Genomic DNA, 19,224 nt, shown 5'->3' on the forward strand with positions numbered 1-19,224 from the left:
ATACAGTCGGCTCCAGCAGCTTTTAAAGCTGATGTTTGGACATATTTTGTCTTCAAAACAACTGAAAGCACTTTTTTTAAGAGTCATTTGGTCAGTAAATTCTGCAACACGAGAGTTGAAAGTACTCGACAATACTACAAATACATCCTTGTTCCTACAGTATCACAATGTATCGTATCGTTGTCCCCGCATCATGATACGCATCGTATCGTCAGATTGTTGCCAATACACACTCGTAAAAATTAGGCTGTTTTGCTTTTACCGACTATACAGAAAACAAAAAGTAATCGTGAAGAAAAGGGGACACAGTTCTATCTTTAATAAATCCTTTAATATATGAAAGAATCATTTTGAACACAATATACAGTGTAACAGACCCACAATTTCAAATTAATGTACAATTATTCTTTACAAGGTCGCCCGTCACATGAGGCTAAACTGAGATCTGAAGTTTGCTCCTGCTGAGATAAAACCAGGGACAAACTCACCAAAATTTGAGAGCAAAAAATTAACGTTCGGTCACGATCGCCTCTGGTGGATTTGAAAAAAACTCTCGTCCTAAAGAGTTGATCATCTGTACACATGTGATATTGCTGTTCACACTCAATGTGACAAAAATTCTCTTATCGGACGTCTCCACGGATCGGATGCGGACACGTCAGAGTGAAAAAGAGATTGTGCGACTGATGATCGAGTAAAGTAAAAAAAAAAAAAGGAATGCTGACTGCTTTAAAAAAAAAAAAGAAACTCTTCTTCATTCACATTACTCAGAGTATTTCTGTTGTGCATTGCAATGCATAAGAAAAGGGGGCGAATCGTCCGACTGTGTGGAGCTGTAGGTCCGTGTTCCGCTCGCACGTCACTGTATGCATAAGGCTCCGCCAGTCATCGTGAAGGCAGGGAAAAAAGTGTCCGTCGCTTATCAAGGCCATCGTCGTTAGAGAAGCTAACATCGGAGAGAGAGACGGAATGCTGGAGTCGTGCTACCGTGTCGAGAGAGAGCGCAAACCGACTCTCACCGCAACAATCCTACTTCAGACGCCCAAGTGTCGCGTCCGATCATCGATTAAAAAAAACAAACTACAGTACAAGTGGGTTGTTAACGCTACACGAAACTTATACGTAAACTGGTTTCTTACGTAACATTCGGATATAAAAAGTTTCAACTTCTCATTGGTAGCTGCTGTAGAAGTCCTTTGCTGACATTTCAATGGGTGTAATGTTGCAGTGTCACCACAAGATGGTGCGAAAAATTGGTTGTGGCTAGCGTTGTTGGGTCGAGCAACTTTTCTGAACAAGGTACTACACTCCTCTGTCTCACATTCCCTCCATACCAGAATGATCACACCAGAGAAGAAGGATGAATATGTTCAAGTCGGTCCATTTTTCCCCATTCAAGGGCATTTACGACAAAAGAAATAAACACATTTATTTGAAAACATTCTCATTATCCAACAACAGGTAGAAACCCTTAAAAGGCTTGTGATAGAGGGAGATTTGTGGGGGTTTTTGGACTGATTTTTTTCTACAAAGAAATATTTGACAGGATTTACAGGATGTGTTTCACCGGGTGAATGAAAAAACCTGTCAGGATTTTGCTGTAGGCCCACGAAAAGCCCTGTGGGGCAGAACCCATAAGGTGCTGACGACTAAACGACGATCATGTTTCAAAGCACATTCAGTTTTGGTAGAACAATAAGGCGACTCTTGAGATTTGAGCATTTGGTTTCGTCAAGAAAAAAATAAAACAACCTGTCTTGAGTTGAACGCTACAAGCAGAGAGAGGGAAGGAAAAGAAAGCTAGTGGTTTACCAGGTGGATCCTGACGTGCGTTTTGAAAGGCGAGAGCAGCGTTTGCGTCACAAAAGCAGTAGTTCCCTGTTGCATGGACAGCGATGTGTGGTTTTATAAGACGATGAATTATTATCCTACAGATAAATCTGAGCCATAAACGATCATTTCTCAGTGAAGGAAAACGCTGCCGGCCTAAGCGACGACAGAAGTCATTCACAACAACATCTTCTGATGCCATTTGGTCTCACAACATTAAAAAAAAAAATGAAAGAAAACAAAAGTTCTTTAATACGTAAAAGACACGATAAGACAAATGTGTTAAGCTAAATCAAGTTTAAGAAAATAACAAGAAAAAAAGGCCTCAGAGCAGCGATCCCATGTGCCTGAGGGATGCTTGGAGATGAACCATCTCTCATTAAACCGTCCTCCGTGTTACACTCTCCAGGGGGTGGGGGGTAAAAAAAAAGACCCTTCCACGTCCAATATATTATCAGCAGAAGATAATACAATCACTGCAAGGCGGCCGGGGTGACTTTCAACGACTGTCAGTGTTTTCTGCATCGATTTACTAATCTAAACTCACCAGACATGGATGGAAACTCCACATTTGTCGGCCTGAGGTATCCAGGGGGGGTGGAGAGTCGGGGGGGGGTCGCTGAAGAAAAGGGGTCCGGCAGGAAATTAATGGCACTTTTTTTTTTAACGTTCAATCTCCTGAATTTAAAGTTGCTGACTACACTCGCCAGTTTATATAGTGGTCATAAAATGTCACGACAGAGATAACAAAGAGTACGGAGGGTCGGGGAAGGGGGGGGGGGGGGGGGGGGTCGAGGTTAAGAGCCAGACAGACAGTTGCCACAGGAAGTGGCGGCGATTGTGTCAAGAGCAGAAATGTTCAACCCCTGCTCGATGACGTTTGGTATGATCTCAAAAAAGACGACATTCCCCTCTTGTTGAGCTTCCATGGCTTGTGTTCTTCCATCTGATTACAAAGTCTCCACACGAACAGAAACAGTTTTCTTAAAAAATAAAAAATAAACCATCTTCAGGAAGGCTGTGGTTTGTATATTTGGGGGAACTCCCAGCTGATCTCGGAGCGTCAGCACTCGAGGATGTAAACAAGCATCTGCTGGATTGTGGATGTTCTACTTAGCTCAGTGGCCACTGTCGGAAGTCCGTTGTCCTCTTCTGGACCACGGACGCCGGAGTGGACTTCACCTCTCATGTCACCAGTTGGCTTTGATGGCCTTGACGTCACTGACTAGGTTTTGGGCCAGACAGATGCCGAATATCTGCAACAGAGGAGACAACGTCAGATGTTTTGTTATTTTTTTCATTCCCGGTTTCACCACAAGATGGCAGTGATGGCGCGAAACAAGAAGAAACAACAACACCCAGTGAGTCAGTCTTGAAATGCAGTTTTTTAATTTGGGAAGGAAATCACCTGTAAAAGTGCGATGCCCACAAAAACTCCCGCAATAATCATCAGGTTGTTCTGAAGCTCTTTTTCAAACTGTGCTACGCATCCCTTGACGTAGATTTCCTTCTGCCATTCCAGCGGGTCCTTTAGAAAAATAACAAGTGAACAAAAGAAGCAACATGGACAGAGAAATGCAAGAAACGAATCTCATCACGGTGAAGATGATTTTTACCAAGAAGGGTTGAGTCATTCTACATTTGAAAGCATGCGTCACATCAGGGTCATCGTCATGAGACGAAGACATCTCAGGTCAGATGAGAGATGCCTTCGCTGTCACAGCTGACTCAACAAATGAATCACAGCACATCCGCGAAAGCGACGTTGAATCAAGAAGCCATGAAGTGGGGATTCAAAAAAGCACGGCCGAGAGAGTCATGTGACGTACAATAGTCTCTTTTGTACGTAGAGCCTTTTGTTTTGCAAAAACTTGAAAGAAGCATTTGCACCAATGGGGAGACGGCGAGAGCCTCCGATCGCAGCCAATGAAAAGCAGGGAAGGCATAATGTTGTCAGGGCTGTGAACTCCCTCGGATGATACTTCAAGCTCATGTCGAGCTGCTGTCGTCCTCATCGTTGACCCGGGCCTTCTGCTCCGTAAACAACCGCCTCAGATTGACGGCTGCAGGGCCAAATATTCAACTGCAGGTCTTCGGAATGGACGGGACTTACAGCGGCGCGAGTGTGCCTAGCAACAGCAACAGCAGCTGCTCCGGCTGCAGCGAGTTGAAACCACCACACCCACTCACAGAGGAAGAGAGTCCGAACTAGAAGAACCCACAGAGCTGCCAATTACAGACTCCAGTGCGAGTGCTCTCGGGGCTATAACTGGAGCCTAATTATCCCTGTTAGAAGCCAAATGTGTTATTAAAACAAGAGGCATGCAGGGGCCCGGTGTCTGCTCACTCTTATCTCCTGCGTGAAGTCCTTTTTAGCTTTAAAGCGGAGAAAGAGGCTATGTTTTAACTTATGTTTTCCGCACAAGTGAGTGACATATCGTTTCGTTTCTCAGTCAGCAGCACCGCAGCAAGACCGCAACATGGATACTAGTTCTCAAACATCCGGACATGTGGCGTATAAGAGTGTCGTGAAGACGTACCTTTTCTCTGACGTCGTAACCACACTGTCTGTTGAGGACATCCTCCTGTTTTAACGCACACAAGGTCGACATCAGTCAATTAGTAAATGTACGATTTTTTTTTTTTTTTTTTTCGACTATCATTATTACATATAGAGATTAAAAAATATTTGATGACCAAATCTTAAATTAATAAAAAAAAACGTGAATGAAACAACTGGCTTTTATTCAACTTCACTAAGAGTTAAGGACTATAATAAGACTAAAACAAATTTAAAACCAAGTTCTGTTTTTCCTACAAAATATAATTACAGTTTGAGTTCAAATACAAAACAACACAACTAGCCTTCTAAAAATGCTTGTGACTCATTCTACTAACTTAATTTAGCAGATTTCTACCTTCAGTATTCATGAATAACACCATTACAAAGCTTCTTTTGTTTTCAGTGAATCTGGAATACGTGTGAATGTTGAAATTCTCTACACAGAGTCTCCAGAATAAGTCATTTTAAATTCATTTCAAATCCTAGTTTCATACATTTTATGTCAAAGTGTGTAACAGACAAAGTCACTTACAGCAGGGTCCTTGACACAGCAGGAAAAAGGGACCCCACATTTCTCCCTACTAGGATTGTTGATTGTGCAGTTAAAGTAGATGTTCAGGTTCCAGTCATTTGGCCCGTGAGCACCACAGCAAGAAAACTATGACAGGGAGCGGGAAAAAAAAGATGGCGATTGATTTCAATTCAAAGAAGGCCCACATATGGTTGTAAAGGTCTGGACAGGAAGTTGTTTTCTATGCACAAAGAAACACCTGAAAAAAGAGAACAAGCAAAACCTGTTCTTACTTGATACATAAACAAAATAAGCTCTCTTGGAGAGCACATACCTTCACGTGCGAGCTCAACTCTTAACTCAACACACACCTTATGAATCAATAAAATAAAGATATATAGTTCACCAAGTGAGTGAAGTTACTTGTCAGATTATCTAATGTCATCAAAGGATATTGTGTTATTTTAGGAGCAGTCACAGGCTCTCTTTGGAGGAGGAACTCACATATTTCTGGGCAAAGTCGATGAGGTTCTGCAAGTCGATATCATCGCGGTAGGCCTTGACGTTATTGTTGAGGAAAATGTTGAGCTGTTCTTTGATCCAGTCCTTAAAGACGAAGGCGAGCACCCCCGCAGTGAGCTCCAAAAAGAAAATCAAACCCAGGAACACAGAGAACTGCAAAGTAAACAACCAAAAAGAAAAGAGGTTTTGAAACTCAAAGCAGTCATTTTTAAAAGGTATTAAATATTTTTCATTGATTTGTGGGGACGATTCACAGAATTACATGAACGAACAAATTGTCAATAACTTTATATTTAAAACTTGCATTTTCCATATTGATAATGGATCTAAGTGAGGAGGATTGATCTATGGTATGTATATCTTCTTCTACAAAATTGAAGGCAGTTTTAGCTCTATAGTCAATTCTCAGTCCCATATTTGACACCTTATGATAAATCCCCACCTCTCAATGATACGGTAAATTACAGAGAGGTGGATGACTTCTTTTAAAAGTGTTCAGATAAATGACACCATGATAAATCTGCTAAGCAAATAGTGTCGTCCCAGAGGTGCTGTTCTATCATCCTTTTCCAGTAAACGCAAGAGCGGGCTGATGATAAATGCACAAAAGACACATTAGCTCCTCACTCTGACGCCTGACTTACTGCAGCTAATGGACGCCGGCTGGGGGTAATAGCTGCTGCCCAGAAGCAGCCAGCAACAATACGCGTTATCCTGTCAGGTTGTTGTTATTTTCAAAATAAGTGAATAAATAAATGTTCGGACAGTAGGCTAGAGACCCGTTAAGTGTGGTAGCCACTAAACAACCCAGACTGGGAAGCTACAACGAAGACCAACTGTACGAAGTCAATGGTTACAAGTAAAAACTGACTTACAAATTTAAGTAGGGACGTGTTCTCTCTTAGCGCTCCGATGCAGCCGGCAAAGCCCAGTATGAACATAACCGCTCCTACGACAATGAAGAGCCACACGGGGTCGAAGCCTTTAAGGTCTGTGATGGCCTGCAAGTTGGCCAGGGTGCCCTGAGGGAGAAATCATAAAACAATGATGAAACACTTTATTAATGAAAACACAATGAAAGTGCAAATAAGCTTTACAGACATAAAAGATTATATCTATGAGCACATTTATTAGTCTGTACAATGGAGCGCTGGAATAAATGGAACATTATTTGGTCATTGTCTGAGCCGCTAACCTTTCGGTTCGGTTTTCTAGCAACAGACTTGTGAACTTCCTCTCACCACATCCTGCACTGACAACACCCCCCAACCCCCTCTCCCATGTGTCAACATGCTTTCCTGTCAGTTAGGTCATATCTTACACCGACACATGCTTTAAAGTTACACACCGTACTTTGTGGTACAAAGCTAACCGGTTTTAAATAGCTACGTTACGTGGTGATGACCCTTTTCGCCCACAAATGTACCTTTAATGTAAACCAAGCGTTGAGATGAATACAAATATATATTTAAAACAGACGCACATACAGGATGAATATTGGAACAGGGCGGCTTCTTTATACCATTTCACCCGATCAATGCTGCACAAGCATTACATCACTTGTAGTCTTGCACAAAAGATAAACAGAGCTCATTGAAATTTAGAAAACTCCCTGAAAATGACAATATTGTCAAGATCGAAGTAGGTTAATGTTCTTGTTGATTAGGGCTGGGTATCAACCTTCATTTCTTTTGTGGCACCTATTATTAATTTTTTAAGACATTCTTATTTGTGCAGGCAATTCCCCGATTTTCTGTGACTCCTGTGTTTGTCTGATGTGTCTAGATCTTTTAAAAGTATATATTTTAACTGTGTATTGTTTTTGATTGATCAAGCACTTTGTGACCTTGGGCTAGAAAGGCGCTTAATAAACGTTACTAACTTACTTACTAACTTAGGTAGCAAAAAGTATTTAATTTCATTGCCCAGTTTTAGTACTCACGCATGATCATAACCTGCATTAAGAAAGGCAGTGAACATCTGATTCATTTTCACTTGTTGGCAAGTGTGCTTATGTACTGGAAATGGTTTGATTTTTTTTCCAGTAAGACATTGTAATATCGCAATCAGACTCAGACTTAATGACACAGATAATTTGGTAACTATAAAAATGTATTCCAAATTTAATTGTGCTTGACACCTCTATAGGAATATTTTCCTGTATGCAGTTGATCCTCCTCTCCCCCTTCAAATGATTCAGGCTTATCCACAAAGGGACTTGGGGAGATGGGTAGGGGGTTTCGACACGATAACAATTAAACACGACTAATACATGCCTCCACGCTGGAGCCGTGTTCACTACATGTAGAACAAATCCTAGACATTATGCAGCCGATAGAATCCCCTTTGAGGATAGTATTAAGCCGGCTGTAGTCTAAAGCCTGGGCAAAGGTGACAAATGGTGGTTGTAATGAGCAACCCAGGCTTTTTTTTACTGCCAGACTTGAATAAATGCAGGGAAATATGTGAGCGTCGAGTTTATGACTCATTCTTGTTAGACGGTCAAAATGAACTGTGTGTCATCATAAGAATTTCCTGCAAAGCAAGTTCCAGGAATGGGAGATACAAAAGCAAATGTCAAGCTTTAAATTATCTTTTTTAAGTTTACCATCATTTCCATTACCGGCCATTTTATTACCGTTATTGACCTTTTCTCCAAAAGAGAACTACGAGTATAAGCACATACCTACAGACCTGGTGATGTTAAACTTTTGTTCCCGCTCTTGATAATGATTTACCATCTCAGATTAGCAAAGTATCTGGAAATATGCCTTTCCTGATTTTTTTGTTTAGACAACCTTTCTCCACTGCACTCTGTGTTTACAGGTTGTATCAGTTTGGTTAGTTACAAATTGTGCAAGAATCTCAACTATGCAAACATGCCCTCCCTCACCAGTACATGTTTGTGAGTGTGTTTATACGTACCTTCTCCGCCCATGCCCACAAGCCTATAGCCAGAAGCCCTGACCCCAGTAGCTGTAAAAGAACACACAGGGGGAAATCGGTTAACATGATACATTAGTCCAGAAATATATTGTACTTTTTTTTTTTACAAACTATATAAACTTTCAATTGAAAATGTTCAATAGGTACCGATACAAATACCTTTACTTCGATACTGGTTTCTGAGCGATACTAGAAGAGTATTTCGGTTAGTAAGTAAGTAAGTCATTTATGTTTATAGAGCGCTTTTCCAGACCAGGGTCCCAAAGCGCATAAACAATCAAAACAATACCCAATAAAATATATACTTAAAAAGGTCAAGACAACACTGTGCCACAAAAGAGCCAAAGTTTCATGCCCAGCCCTAAAGCTAAGAAGTTTACAAGATCATCCGAGTTGAACAAGGAAATTAAAAAATGTGTTCAATTATCCAAATTCAGGGCAAAATTTGACAATAAATATCCAATTACATATTTTTTCTCAACTGGCTTTGAGAAAATTTCCAACATTCCAATAATGATGCACATAAATCCCAATATTTCAACCAGACTAAGCGGTGGCAATAGGTTTAAGAAATAAAATTCACCCTTAGTCTGATATAAGCAAGATTGGTTAATTAATTTATAGAAAACAAAGAACCATAATAATACAATGACAGATTTGCTGTACACTATTCTTATTATTTAATTCCTACTTAATAAAAATCTTTGCACAGTTTAGCTTTTATTTTCAAAGATGGATTGTAACACAAGACATTTATCCTCATAAATGAAACATCCGATACCATTTCATAAAATGTCCTATATTGGAAATAATTATCATTATCTGATGTTTTTTCAAATTCAATTTCAGAGCACAATAATGTGTCTTGAGCAAAAGTCCTCCTTGTAATGGTAGAAAAGGGAAATCCCTCTGAAACTCAATATTGAGCATAAACAGCAAAAGTGAGTAGGCTGTGCAGTGATGCATTTCAAAAACATCCACTCAACTAATTTAATGTGATTTTAAAAGAATGTTGTTTTGAATAAACAAAACTATGGAAGGCTGTTATGCAAAGCACGCATATAACAGCTCTATTGAGGATATGAATCGTACAGAAGCTGATTAGATCTGGGAAAACCAGTAGACTGATGGCAAGTGCTTTTGGGCAACAAGAACAACAATGTGGCAGTATATGCTGCAACACGACATCAGCAAGACGCACAGCTGCCGGCTGTTACAGAAGCATCTGAGGTGAAGGTTGACAGGAAAGTGACAGGGCAAGTTGAGGTAAGCAGTCGCGGATGGAGCAGAGGAGATTTCAGAGAGTGGGATTTTTAAACCGTTTACCCTCTGACTAGAGATAATCCACAAAGATTACAGGATACACCTTTTTCCTACGTGGCCAAAATTCCTTGTTGTGTGAATGTCTCTATGATATTCCATTTCATTTCTGACCATTTCTGATCTTTCATTGAAAAAAAAAAACTCAGACTTAGAGCTCCTCACACCTCTAATACCATGTATTTACACTTAACTGAAAAGTACATGTTTCAAGTGGTTCCCACTGATGGAGTCCTAATCAATTGAAAAATCAATTAGATGTGTGAATGTTATAATCCATTAGAACATTACATAAAATAAATATATAAAATTTTGTCCGCTTTGAATTTGGTATTGTTAATACAAGTACATCTACCAATACAACTACAAAAAAAGTCTGTGAAGGTCCGGCTAATTGAACCGGCTTCGGACCAAGTAGTGTACTAGTTGGAAAATGAACCAATGGGCCACTTTTTTTGTCATAAGGTCTGCCCATTCAATCTGCTCCCTAAAATTGAGAAACCCAATGGTCTAAATAAATCAGATGATTTGGCTCAACGAAAATAACTGGATTAAACAAATTAATTCAAGTGCATTGAATTTAAACAACCCAAATGTTTCCTTTTAGTGTTAACTTAGTTAAGGACAGCAAGTGTAGAGTTGGCCAATATTTAGTCATGCGCTTATGTAAGGTGCATAAACAAACATTTTAAACATAGACTTATATATTTACAAATTCATACAGTGTGTGTTTTACATTTGTGTGGTATGAAGATCTTTGTGATTTGGTCACTTTATAAGTAGCTTGCTTGCTGAGGAATTGCAGGCACCCAGGCTGCACTTTAAGTAATCCATTTTCCATCCAGAAAGGTCACTAATGGGGCCAAAATAAAGGAGTAAATCATCCAGAGTGATGTTCAGGAATAACAGGTGTTGAAGAGGAGAGTGCAGGTGGGGTAGATGATGGTGATACCTTGGTTAATAGATGACAGATAATGTTTGAGAGTGACCGTAGAGAAGCAAGCAGATATGAAAATACTGACGTTAGATTTCAGAGTTACTGGAAGGGACAAGATCATAAACGACTGTATCAGTGGTAGAACTCTCATGGAGAGGTTGGGAGACAAAGCAGGGAAGGCCAGTGGCTTTTTTTTATTTGTATAACCCTTTCAGTTAAACATGTACAAAATGTAACAAACTCAAAGCTCGAGATAAAATCCAGACACCAACAATGTATGTCTCTCATAAAAGTTTCCATGACAGATTGATAAGAAAAATGTGTAAAAATGTATTTGTATTTTAAGAGTAATTTGACCAACTACAGAGCTAAAGATTGCAAATACTTTGTAATAACTTAATAGAAAGTCTGGTGATAGATTCTGTTTCGTTTCTCATTTCCCGTTTAAACATTACCAGTTACAGACTGTTTAGTAAATATTAACCATGTTTGTTCCTCCAACTTAGACTTGGATGATTATTTACTTACTTTTCTTATTGAGTTTAACATGCTTTACTTACTGTTGCCTTTCAAACTTTGTATGAGTATAAATCGTAAAACATAGACCGATATTAAATAGTATCCTTATATGCAAGCACATCATAAAAAAAGTTTTCTTTGTGAAGTTTGTTTTCGTTAAGTTGTGCACCGCTTGGAGGAGTAAGCTGTGGGCTGAGGTGGATTAAACTGAAAGTAGATAGTCAAGGTAAACAAACCCTGTCTTTGTGCATTGCCTGCAGTGTTTCCCTCCATCTTACAATTCCCACGACCGTTTGCGGACAGTCAAAGAGACAAACACGGGTTTAAATGGGGCCAGTTACGTTCATCAGGTTCACTAGTTAAGAGACCAAAAGACAGGTTTTAAGAAGAAAAATTCATTTTGCATAAAAATAAAACCTAAAAATATGTGTAAGTGTCTGGTACAATGACGTACTGCCTACCATAGCTACATATAGCTGAATCACAATACAGCGGAAAAGAAGTATAGCTTGAAAATAAGGCGCCACAGTAACCATGCTGTAATCTTCAAAACAAAACATTCAAAACCCATTATGGCTTACAGTATCTCAGTGATTATGGATAAAGCTAATCACTTCTTTTCTAGCGGGTATTCCCTAAGTCCTTGTATGCACCTTGTTATTCAAATTAGCTTGTTTAGCTTATTTCCCAGTCAAGTGTGGTTGCTAGAAGAGTGTCCCAGGACAGAGGCCTCTCCAATGGGCGTAAAGATTATCAACACTTGGGAAGTTGCCTCCCTCGGGCACCAGATCCCATTAACCTCAGATAACGAGCAGACGATTCCATTCCCGCGACGCCTTCACCGACTCCTTAAAATATGAGAACAATCACTCTTGATATGATGTCAATGGCTTCAGTTTGGGGGGGGCAATAAAATGAGATTTTGCTGATTCTGCATAACTCTCTTTCCATTGAAAATCCACCACACCTCATACTGCAAAATCAATGCGTGAGTCCAGCTGATTAATTACGACCGCGAGGAAACAAGCGCGATTCACGACAACAACGTGATGAAACAAGACTCTCAGGTCTGGGTTTTAAGTCAGGCATGATAGCAACCACTTCAGAGGAGTTATCTTGTATCTTGGTATTGTTTGAAATCAGACAAGCTGCAGTTGACACAGACTATCGTGATGGAAATCAGTCCAATCGAGAAAAGAAAAAGCCTCTTGTGAGGAGGCTTAGCTTCGCTGTTCCAATTTGATTTTATCTATGACAAAACCAACAAAACTGTTCTTCTCACCCTTTGTGGCAGGAGAAATAGAGTATTTGGTACCCTGATCCTGATATCAGTACACTTTGTTTGAACACCAGGCAGCAAGTGGGCATCCATAAGTAACTCCCACTGGTGTGAATACAAGGTTTCTTAACATTATTCCTTGTCCTCCCACTCAAATAGGAACAAAAAAAAAGGATTTCTGCTTCTGCAATGTCGACTCTTGTCCTCAGCTGTACCAAAGATTATTTCCTATGCAACCTTAAAACACCTCATCGAGTACTTTCCACTGACATTTCAAAATATAAATTGTGCAAGTTGTTCTTCCTGATCATGAGCAGTTGTGAAACCATTTGGTGGAGCGTTCAAACTTTGAGATAAACATCTGAACAGTATCTGATGATGTCATGTTTGTGAAGCAAAAGGCATCTGTGAAATAAAGCAACGGAAAACTATTTAAAAATATAATGTATTTCTATTTCATAGATAATCACAAACCAACACAAGGTTTAACTATGGTTGTTGAATAAAATGTAAAAAAGTTTTTTTTATTTTTTAATAGTCTGCTCATGGAAACTCACCTAGGACCAGCTACTCGGAATTAAAGGGTAAAGTTCAACGTTAACGCCATATGTTAATCGTTCAACCTGTATAAGAGGTCGATAAAATATAGCACTAATATGGTAGGCAAGAGTTAATAAAGTAAAAATTGACTTTATGGGACATAAGAGAACCATAATTAACCAGTTACTTCATTCTTTCTTTAAATTGTTTTGATTACAGGGAACCATTTAAGCTTCCTACAGCCATGCTAAAAAGTTGTGTGAATGTTAAAACAATACACACTCTATAAGATTATGATTTTAATGGGTTCGCAGAATTCAGAAATGTTGTTAATATCCCTGTACTCCATCAGCCTACAGCTTTAACACTCATGACGCAGGTGTGAATTAACACTCATTTACACTGCACATGTTGTTGCAGGTGGTCTTACGTCACTCCAGCTAAATTTGTCTCCATAATTTATTCAAAGCGATATTTATCATCTGCTGGTTTAACTAATTAGTCAACAGTCATCAGTACGAGCGTGCATAATATAATCTCAATATTAGGTGTCAAAATAATTGTATGTTTCACTCAACTTCTTTCTCCACCTGGCCAATTTGTCGTCAAACCACAACTATTATGTGGTTAGAGCTTGACAAGTTCTTAAGTACATTTTGGAAATTAAATATGTCAGCAGAACTTTTGATTAATAATGTGGATGTTACAAAATGTGTCTATTGTCAGAGACAAGGAATTGTTTTGTGGTTTGTTCGGCTGTTGGGAATCAACAAGCTCACCGGTGGAATTTATGTCCCAATGAAGGATTTTATTGCTCTCATCTGTTCAGAAAATGTATGGTCTTCCAACAATTCCGTCTCAATTCCGGCTACATTTTCTAGTCTGACAAGATCTCTATAGAAAAGACAAATGAGTTGATTTGAGGGGAATAAACCTAATCTTTCTCTGTTAGAGCAAAGCACTGACTTTCCTGTCAATTCCAGTTTAGCAGCACATACACAAGAAGAGAATATCTTCTAGTTATTATTAACGGAAAAACCCAGCGAGCTGAAACTTGCTCAACAGATTCCCGTAGAGCCGACACTGGGCAGTCTGCTTGGCCTCAGAGTCACACACTCACCAAACACACAATGTGAGTCACTGTGACTCAATATTTTCCACTTTATTGCTCAATGAAATTGAATTGATTTTTTTGTTGTGCAATTTGTTGAAACATTGTTTAAAAGTCTGAAATATTCCATAGTACCAACTGTAGCGGTAGAAGAAAAATAAATGGTTTTTTTTATTAATTCCTTTCTTTGTGTAAATAATTGATTTACTTTATCAATCAGACACTGACGACTACTTCTACTGGCCATCAAAGGACATACTGATATGTGTCATTGTCTAAAACTAAATGTTTGTTTGTTTTAGTTTAAATTTAAGTGAGACATATCGGCTGGCAATTTCTAAAGGTACTGAAAAACATGTTGTTCCTCAGTTTCAGTCTGAAAAGACAAAGAGGAAGGAGGAGCCCCGGAAACAGCCGCACCTTTTTCTGGTTAATATAGAATTGAAATTCACATTCTCAAGCCAATATTCATCATATAAGCGTTTAGAAAAACACATTAAAAAAAAATTATAGGTGATGTTATTGTTACTAAGGTGTTACAAGATGTGAGAGCACAATATAAACCTCCTAAATTACACAAATTAGGACTAAAGAATATTGCGTGTATTTTTTCAACCTTTTTTTTATAAAAATCAAACAGAATGACAATGAAATTCTGTTTATGGAGGTTGATGCTTACAAAAGCTGTTATCGGAAATTCTGTGACAAGTTACAGCATTTTGTTACGGGTTTTTTAAAAAAAAAAAGAATGTCAACAGTCTACTACCAAAAACTCCTAAAGTCACGTAATGAAAGGTCTCATGTGGATTCTGTGTGTCTGCAATAGTGCAACACAACAAGCCCCCCTCCACCAGAGTCTTTGTTCTCACCAATACTTATTGTGCGTTTGTGGGTGTGGAACCCAGACAAACAATGTCCTCCCATGGAGCGGAGGCACTATAGTGGTAAAAAGGGATTGAAAGGGTGTTTGACAGGCGGAGGGCCAGGACGTATTCGTCCCCTAGTGTGGGAAGACCCTCCGGGAACCAGACACACACACCATTCCATTACCCTCAGACATCAAACTTAGTCGAATAGCCACCCAGATGAGTCAAGAGGTGGGGGAGGAGACTCAACAGTGGAACTTTTCATACTGATGAGGGGATATGAAGATGGGGGTCATCGGTGGGAAAAAGTGAACTCCCCACTTGCATAACAATACAGCTGAGCCATTATTTTCCAAGGAGTCAATGGAAAATATATTCAGCAGTGCTTTTGTGTTGGGGCTTCTCTTTACTCCATTCATTGCATGATCAAACTATAAAACCAGAGCTCGATTTTATAAATATAAATATAGTGGTTAAATATCAAACTACAGCTTTGTTACATTTATTTTTAAAAGAGAGATAGCTTTTTAAAACGGCTGATATATATTCCCATGTACTACAAGTCACCAACTTCAGCTAATAAAACACAACATTATCGTTTTTACAAAAAAATGACATAAATAAGAGTCCAACGTTGCCATCGAACACGTTCTCTCATTGAACTGCAAAAGTTCGAATAACTTTTGTTTCATATTCTCCCCCACCATTCTGTTACACGAACAATGAGTTTTTCTCTTACCCAGAACACGATGTTGAATCCAAACAAGGAGTATTTCACGCAGCAGCTGACCTCGGCTCCTCTGTAGTGATGTTGTTTTCTGCTCATTCTTCCCAGGATGGCGGCTAACTTTAGCCTCTGCTAACTCGAACTGCTAACTTCTTCCTCGAGCGCTTTAGCCGCAAAAAAAAATGTCCCACTTCCTGAACCTCGGAAGCAGAGGTTAGCTAGTCCACAATAGCGCCAAATAAACAGCACAAAGTTTACCTTCTATACATTGGGATTGACTTAACATATTTATCTCCTCCTCGCTCGCACTAGTAGCATGCTAGGCCAGCTAGCTCGTAACTTCTGGTCGGCATAGCGAGCTAACAACAACACAACCTTAGGAGACGCTGAAGGATAAAACCGTTGCTCCTCGCTGGTCGTCGGCGCCGTTGGACCGGGGAACTCAATCGCATATTGTTGTAAAAAGTTATCGTAACATGTCCGAAAAAGCGGCTGTTGTTGAGCAGTCGTCCGTGAAAACCTTCATCCTTCTTGTTTTTGTCGTTGTTAAAACAAGCCCCTGCTGTCAATAGAGGAAGGAACCTTTCACCTCAATGGCGACCTCTGGCGTCGAACGCGTGTACCTGAAGAACCTGAACGCGAGAAGTGATTTTTTTAAAGCCCTCTTTGGTATTGTACTTTATTTAACTCGCTTGCGATGTATCCCCGGGCTTTTATCTTATCTCACCATCACGCGTCTGACTTTGGTGACACAGACAAGTGTCTTCATTACGGATGAGTCCCCAAAGAAGTTGTTTGTGAGTTACTTAACTTTATAATACAATTTTTCTTTTTTAAAAAGGAGCCACTAATGCAGACCTGGGCAAAGTGGCGGCCCTTTGACTGTATTTATGCGGCCCCCGCGAAGTATGATCATGTATAAATGGTTCTAATGCATGGACAAATGTATTTTGTATTTATTATTTATTTATATAATATTTACATTTCATCATAACCCTTGTTTATTTTTGGTCTGTAATTTTTCAAGTATATATTAATCCCTCAAAACATTTTTTATAAATTAGTTGAAGAAATGTTTTGAAATAAACTCATATATACAATAATACAAAAAAGTCACGGTTTAATGACGAATGCCCTTTTTTTTTTAGGGATTTTTCGTCTTTCTTTTTGCTTGACGGCCCCTAACAACCCCTAATTATCATCAACGGCCCCTAAACCCTAATTAATGATTTTTTTAAAAAAGAGAAAAAGATTAACAAACGTGCATTTAAAGCCGCTCTATGCGATTTTAAGTCGAGCGACGCCAGTGGACTAAAGTGGTAGTGTTTAGCCCGACGGGAGACCACATTTCCCAAGAGCTGTTTCCAGACTTCCATTGATGAATGGAGGATGGATACCGATAAGGTAATGAAGCAGATTGTGGATAATCTAATATGATATGACGGCTTTGTAAATAACATGAATTTAACTTTGTTTTTGTACCGTACCCCCCCCCCTCCCACCACATATGTAGCATGTTCACACCATCCCCAAGAACTTTTACAGTGAAAATAAGAATCACACAAAACACCTCAGGTAAGGGTATATGAGTCATTCAACTAGTTTTAAGTTGATGTGTCATCACAAGAGATGCTGAACTGTTAGATACTGTTAGACCCGCCTTATGTTGCTTCTGATTGGTTAATATTGCGTGATGGCTTCAGTGATTGGCTAGATTTACATAAACGCATCCATCGTTTAATATCATTAAAAATATAAATGTATATATATATAGTATTGAATGGGCAGGGGCGGGCCGGCAGGGCCAGTAAGGCCTTCTCTGCTGGTCTAAACATAATCAGAAAATAAATAAAAAAAATTTAATAACAAAAAACAAACGATGATTTGAGTTAATTTAACTGTTTGTTTTCCAACACACAATGGCTGAAGAGCTTGATCTGGTTGCGGATATACTTGCAAAGCAATTTTCAAGAAGGATATTTCAAGAAAAGCTGGACGCTGTTAAGAAAGTTATGCTAACTCCGAGACGAGTCTTTCACCTGCTTCAAAGGATTTATTTATTTCCTCCATGAACTACAGTAGTAATTAGTAAATGCATTTTTTTCTAAATAATGTTGTGCTCTATGAGATCAATAGCCGTGCCTGTGTGTGTGTGTCGCTTTAGTGTGTGTGTGTTTGTCGCTGAAGCGCGTGTGTGCTGAGGGGGGAACGATGCAGAGCGTGTATGTCGTGGCCATGGAAACCACACAGACTGTAGTCGGAGTGATATTATGATGTAATGGACTGATGTTGTGTTCATTTGATGATGATCTAAACATCTTATTGACCTATAACAGTACACGCTTGGATCCCTGTGGTGTATAAAGAACCTTAAAGTAGTTATTGAGAGGTGGATTCATTCAAACGTGCGTCACTGAAAGCCTATGTGTGACTGTCACACCCAAAGCGTGAGACTTGGCTGCTCTGTCCAGAGGATTTCAACTGGTTGCATGCTGAAAATGAACCGCTAGAGGGAGCTCTAAACGTCACTGAAGGTGTTCATTTAATTTATTAAGTATTCGACATGTTTCAATTTTATTTACTTGGTGATATAAATTTTTAGTTTAAAAAAAAGGAAAGAAAAACTAAATTATAATGTCTTAAAATGATTTAACAAAATTACTGGTTTACCTTCTTTATGTTGTTATTTTACAGTTCTTTGTTTTAAGAGCTCTTGAGAAATGGAAACTGAGAAAACGAGATGAGTTGAAGATGGATGAACTTCACAAACCAACACAGGAATGACCAACGTCCGGCACAAGAAACTTATTCTTAAATAACATTATTTGAGCCTTGTTACCCTTTTTTAAAGCACGGTTGTAAAACACGACGAGATATTAAAACTAGAAAACTGAATAATGAAATGATTATTTTTCATATTAGCTAATGCAATGCTTTATACTGTATTCAAATAGTATTTATTCTCTTCTCCAGATATGTAGTTTTATACCTCTACACTAGATGGTGCTCTCTTTTTTTTAAAATGTGTCGTAGTTTTGTAAAACTCTTTTAAAGTGTCAAAAGAATGAAAAGCTGCAAGATGAGACTTCCGTCTAAAGAGCCACTTGAGTTGTTTTTATCCGAAATCTCACAATGCCAAATACCAGAAGGGCCTCATGCTGCTCTTGAACTGCACTTGAATAAAAGTGAAGCTATAAAAAAAATAAAATATAAACAGTTTAAATGTTTCCGACACCAAATACTTTTTTTCTAAACGTCATACTTGTATTTTATTATTTATGACCAGTACAACTAACAACTTATTTTTAACGTTTTTCTCTGAATGGATGTTATTATTTTAACTTATAATCAAACATTATCTACCACTTTTGGAATAGTACACACTTATATTAGCCTTTATGGTCTTTTCTTATACTTTTTTTACTCATTATATTTATGCTCCTTATACTTATATCGTATTTCCTCTTTCACTTAACATTCCCCTACAAAACTGCTGTGGACTCTGAAGGGTTATTTAAGGATGAGTTGAAATCAGAATCCTGCAGTAAGTGCT

General features: G+C 38.9%; 1 protein-coding gene across 1 annotated transcript; it reads right to left on the reverse strand.

Annotated features, from left to right (window-relative positions):
* Window positions 1-309: 309 nt before the first annotated feature.
* tspan17 (tetraspanin 17) lies at window positions 310-16,236 on the reverse strand. Its single transcript, XM_087798939.1, has 8 exons — window positions 15,684-16,236; window positions 8,352-8,402; window positions 6,302-6,448; window positions 5,409-5,579; window positions 4,926-5,051; window positions 4,371-4,415; window positions 3,239-3,358; window positions 310-3,086 (listed from the first exon to the last, which is right to left on the reverse strand). Exons 1-8 carry the CDS (start codon window positions 15,768-15,770, stop codon window positions 3,021-3,023), a joined length of 813 nt encoding a protein of 270 aa, XP_087655065.1. The 5' UTR covers window positions 15,771-16,236; the 3' UTR covers window positions 310-3,020.
* Between the last annotated feature and the right edge of the window lie 2,988 nt (window positions 16,237-19,224).

This window comes from Callionymus lyra, chromosome 9, assembly GCF_982586985.1.
Source record: "Callionymus lyra chromosome 9, fCalLyr1.hap1.1, whole genome shotgun sequence".
NCBI classification, from domain to species: domain Eukaryota; kingdom Metazoa; phylum Chordata; class Actinopteri; order Syngnathiformes; family Callionymidae; genus Callionymus; species Callionymus lyra.

What these genes read in the sequence shown, in the direction of transcription:
- tspan17 (XM_087798939.1), bottom strand. Translation starts at nt 15,770, where the DNA reads ATGAGCAGAAAACAACATCACTACAGAGGAGCCGAGGTCAGCTGCTGC. An exon ending in GATTCAACATCGTGTTCTGG is followed by an intron (nt 8,403 to 15,683) that starts GTAAGAGAAAAA and finishes GTTCTTTTACAG; the next exon opens with CTACTGGGGTCAGGGCTTCT. An exon ending in GCTGTGTCAAGGACCCTGCT is followed by an intron (nt 4,416 to 4,925) that starts GTAAGTGACTTT and finishes GCGTTAAAACAG; the next exon opens with GAGGATGTCCTCAACAGACA.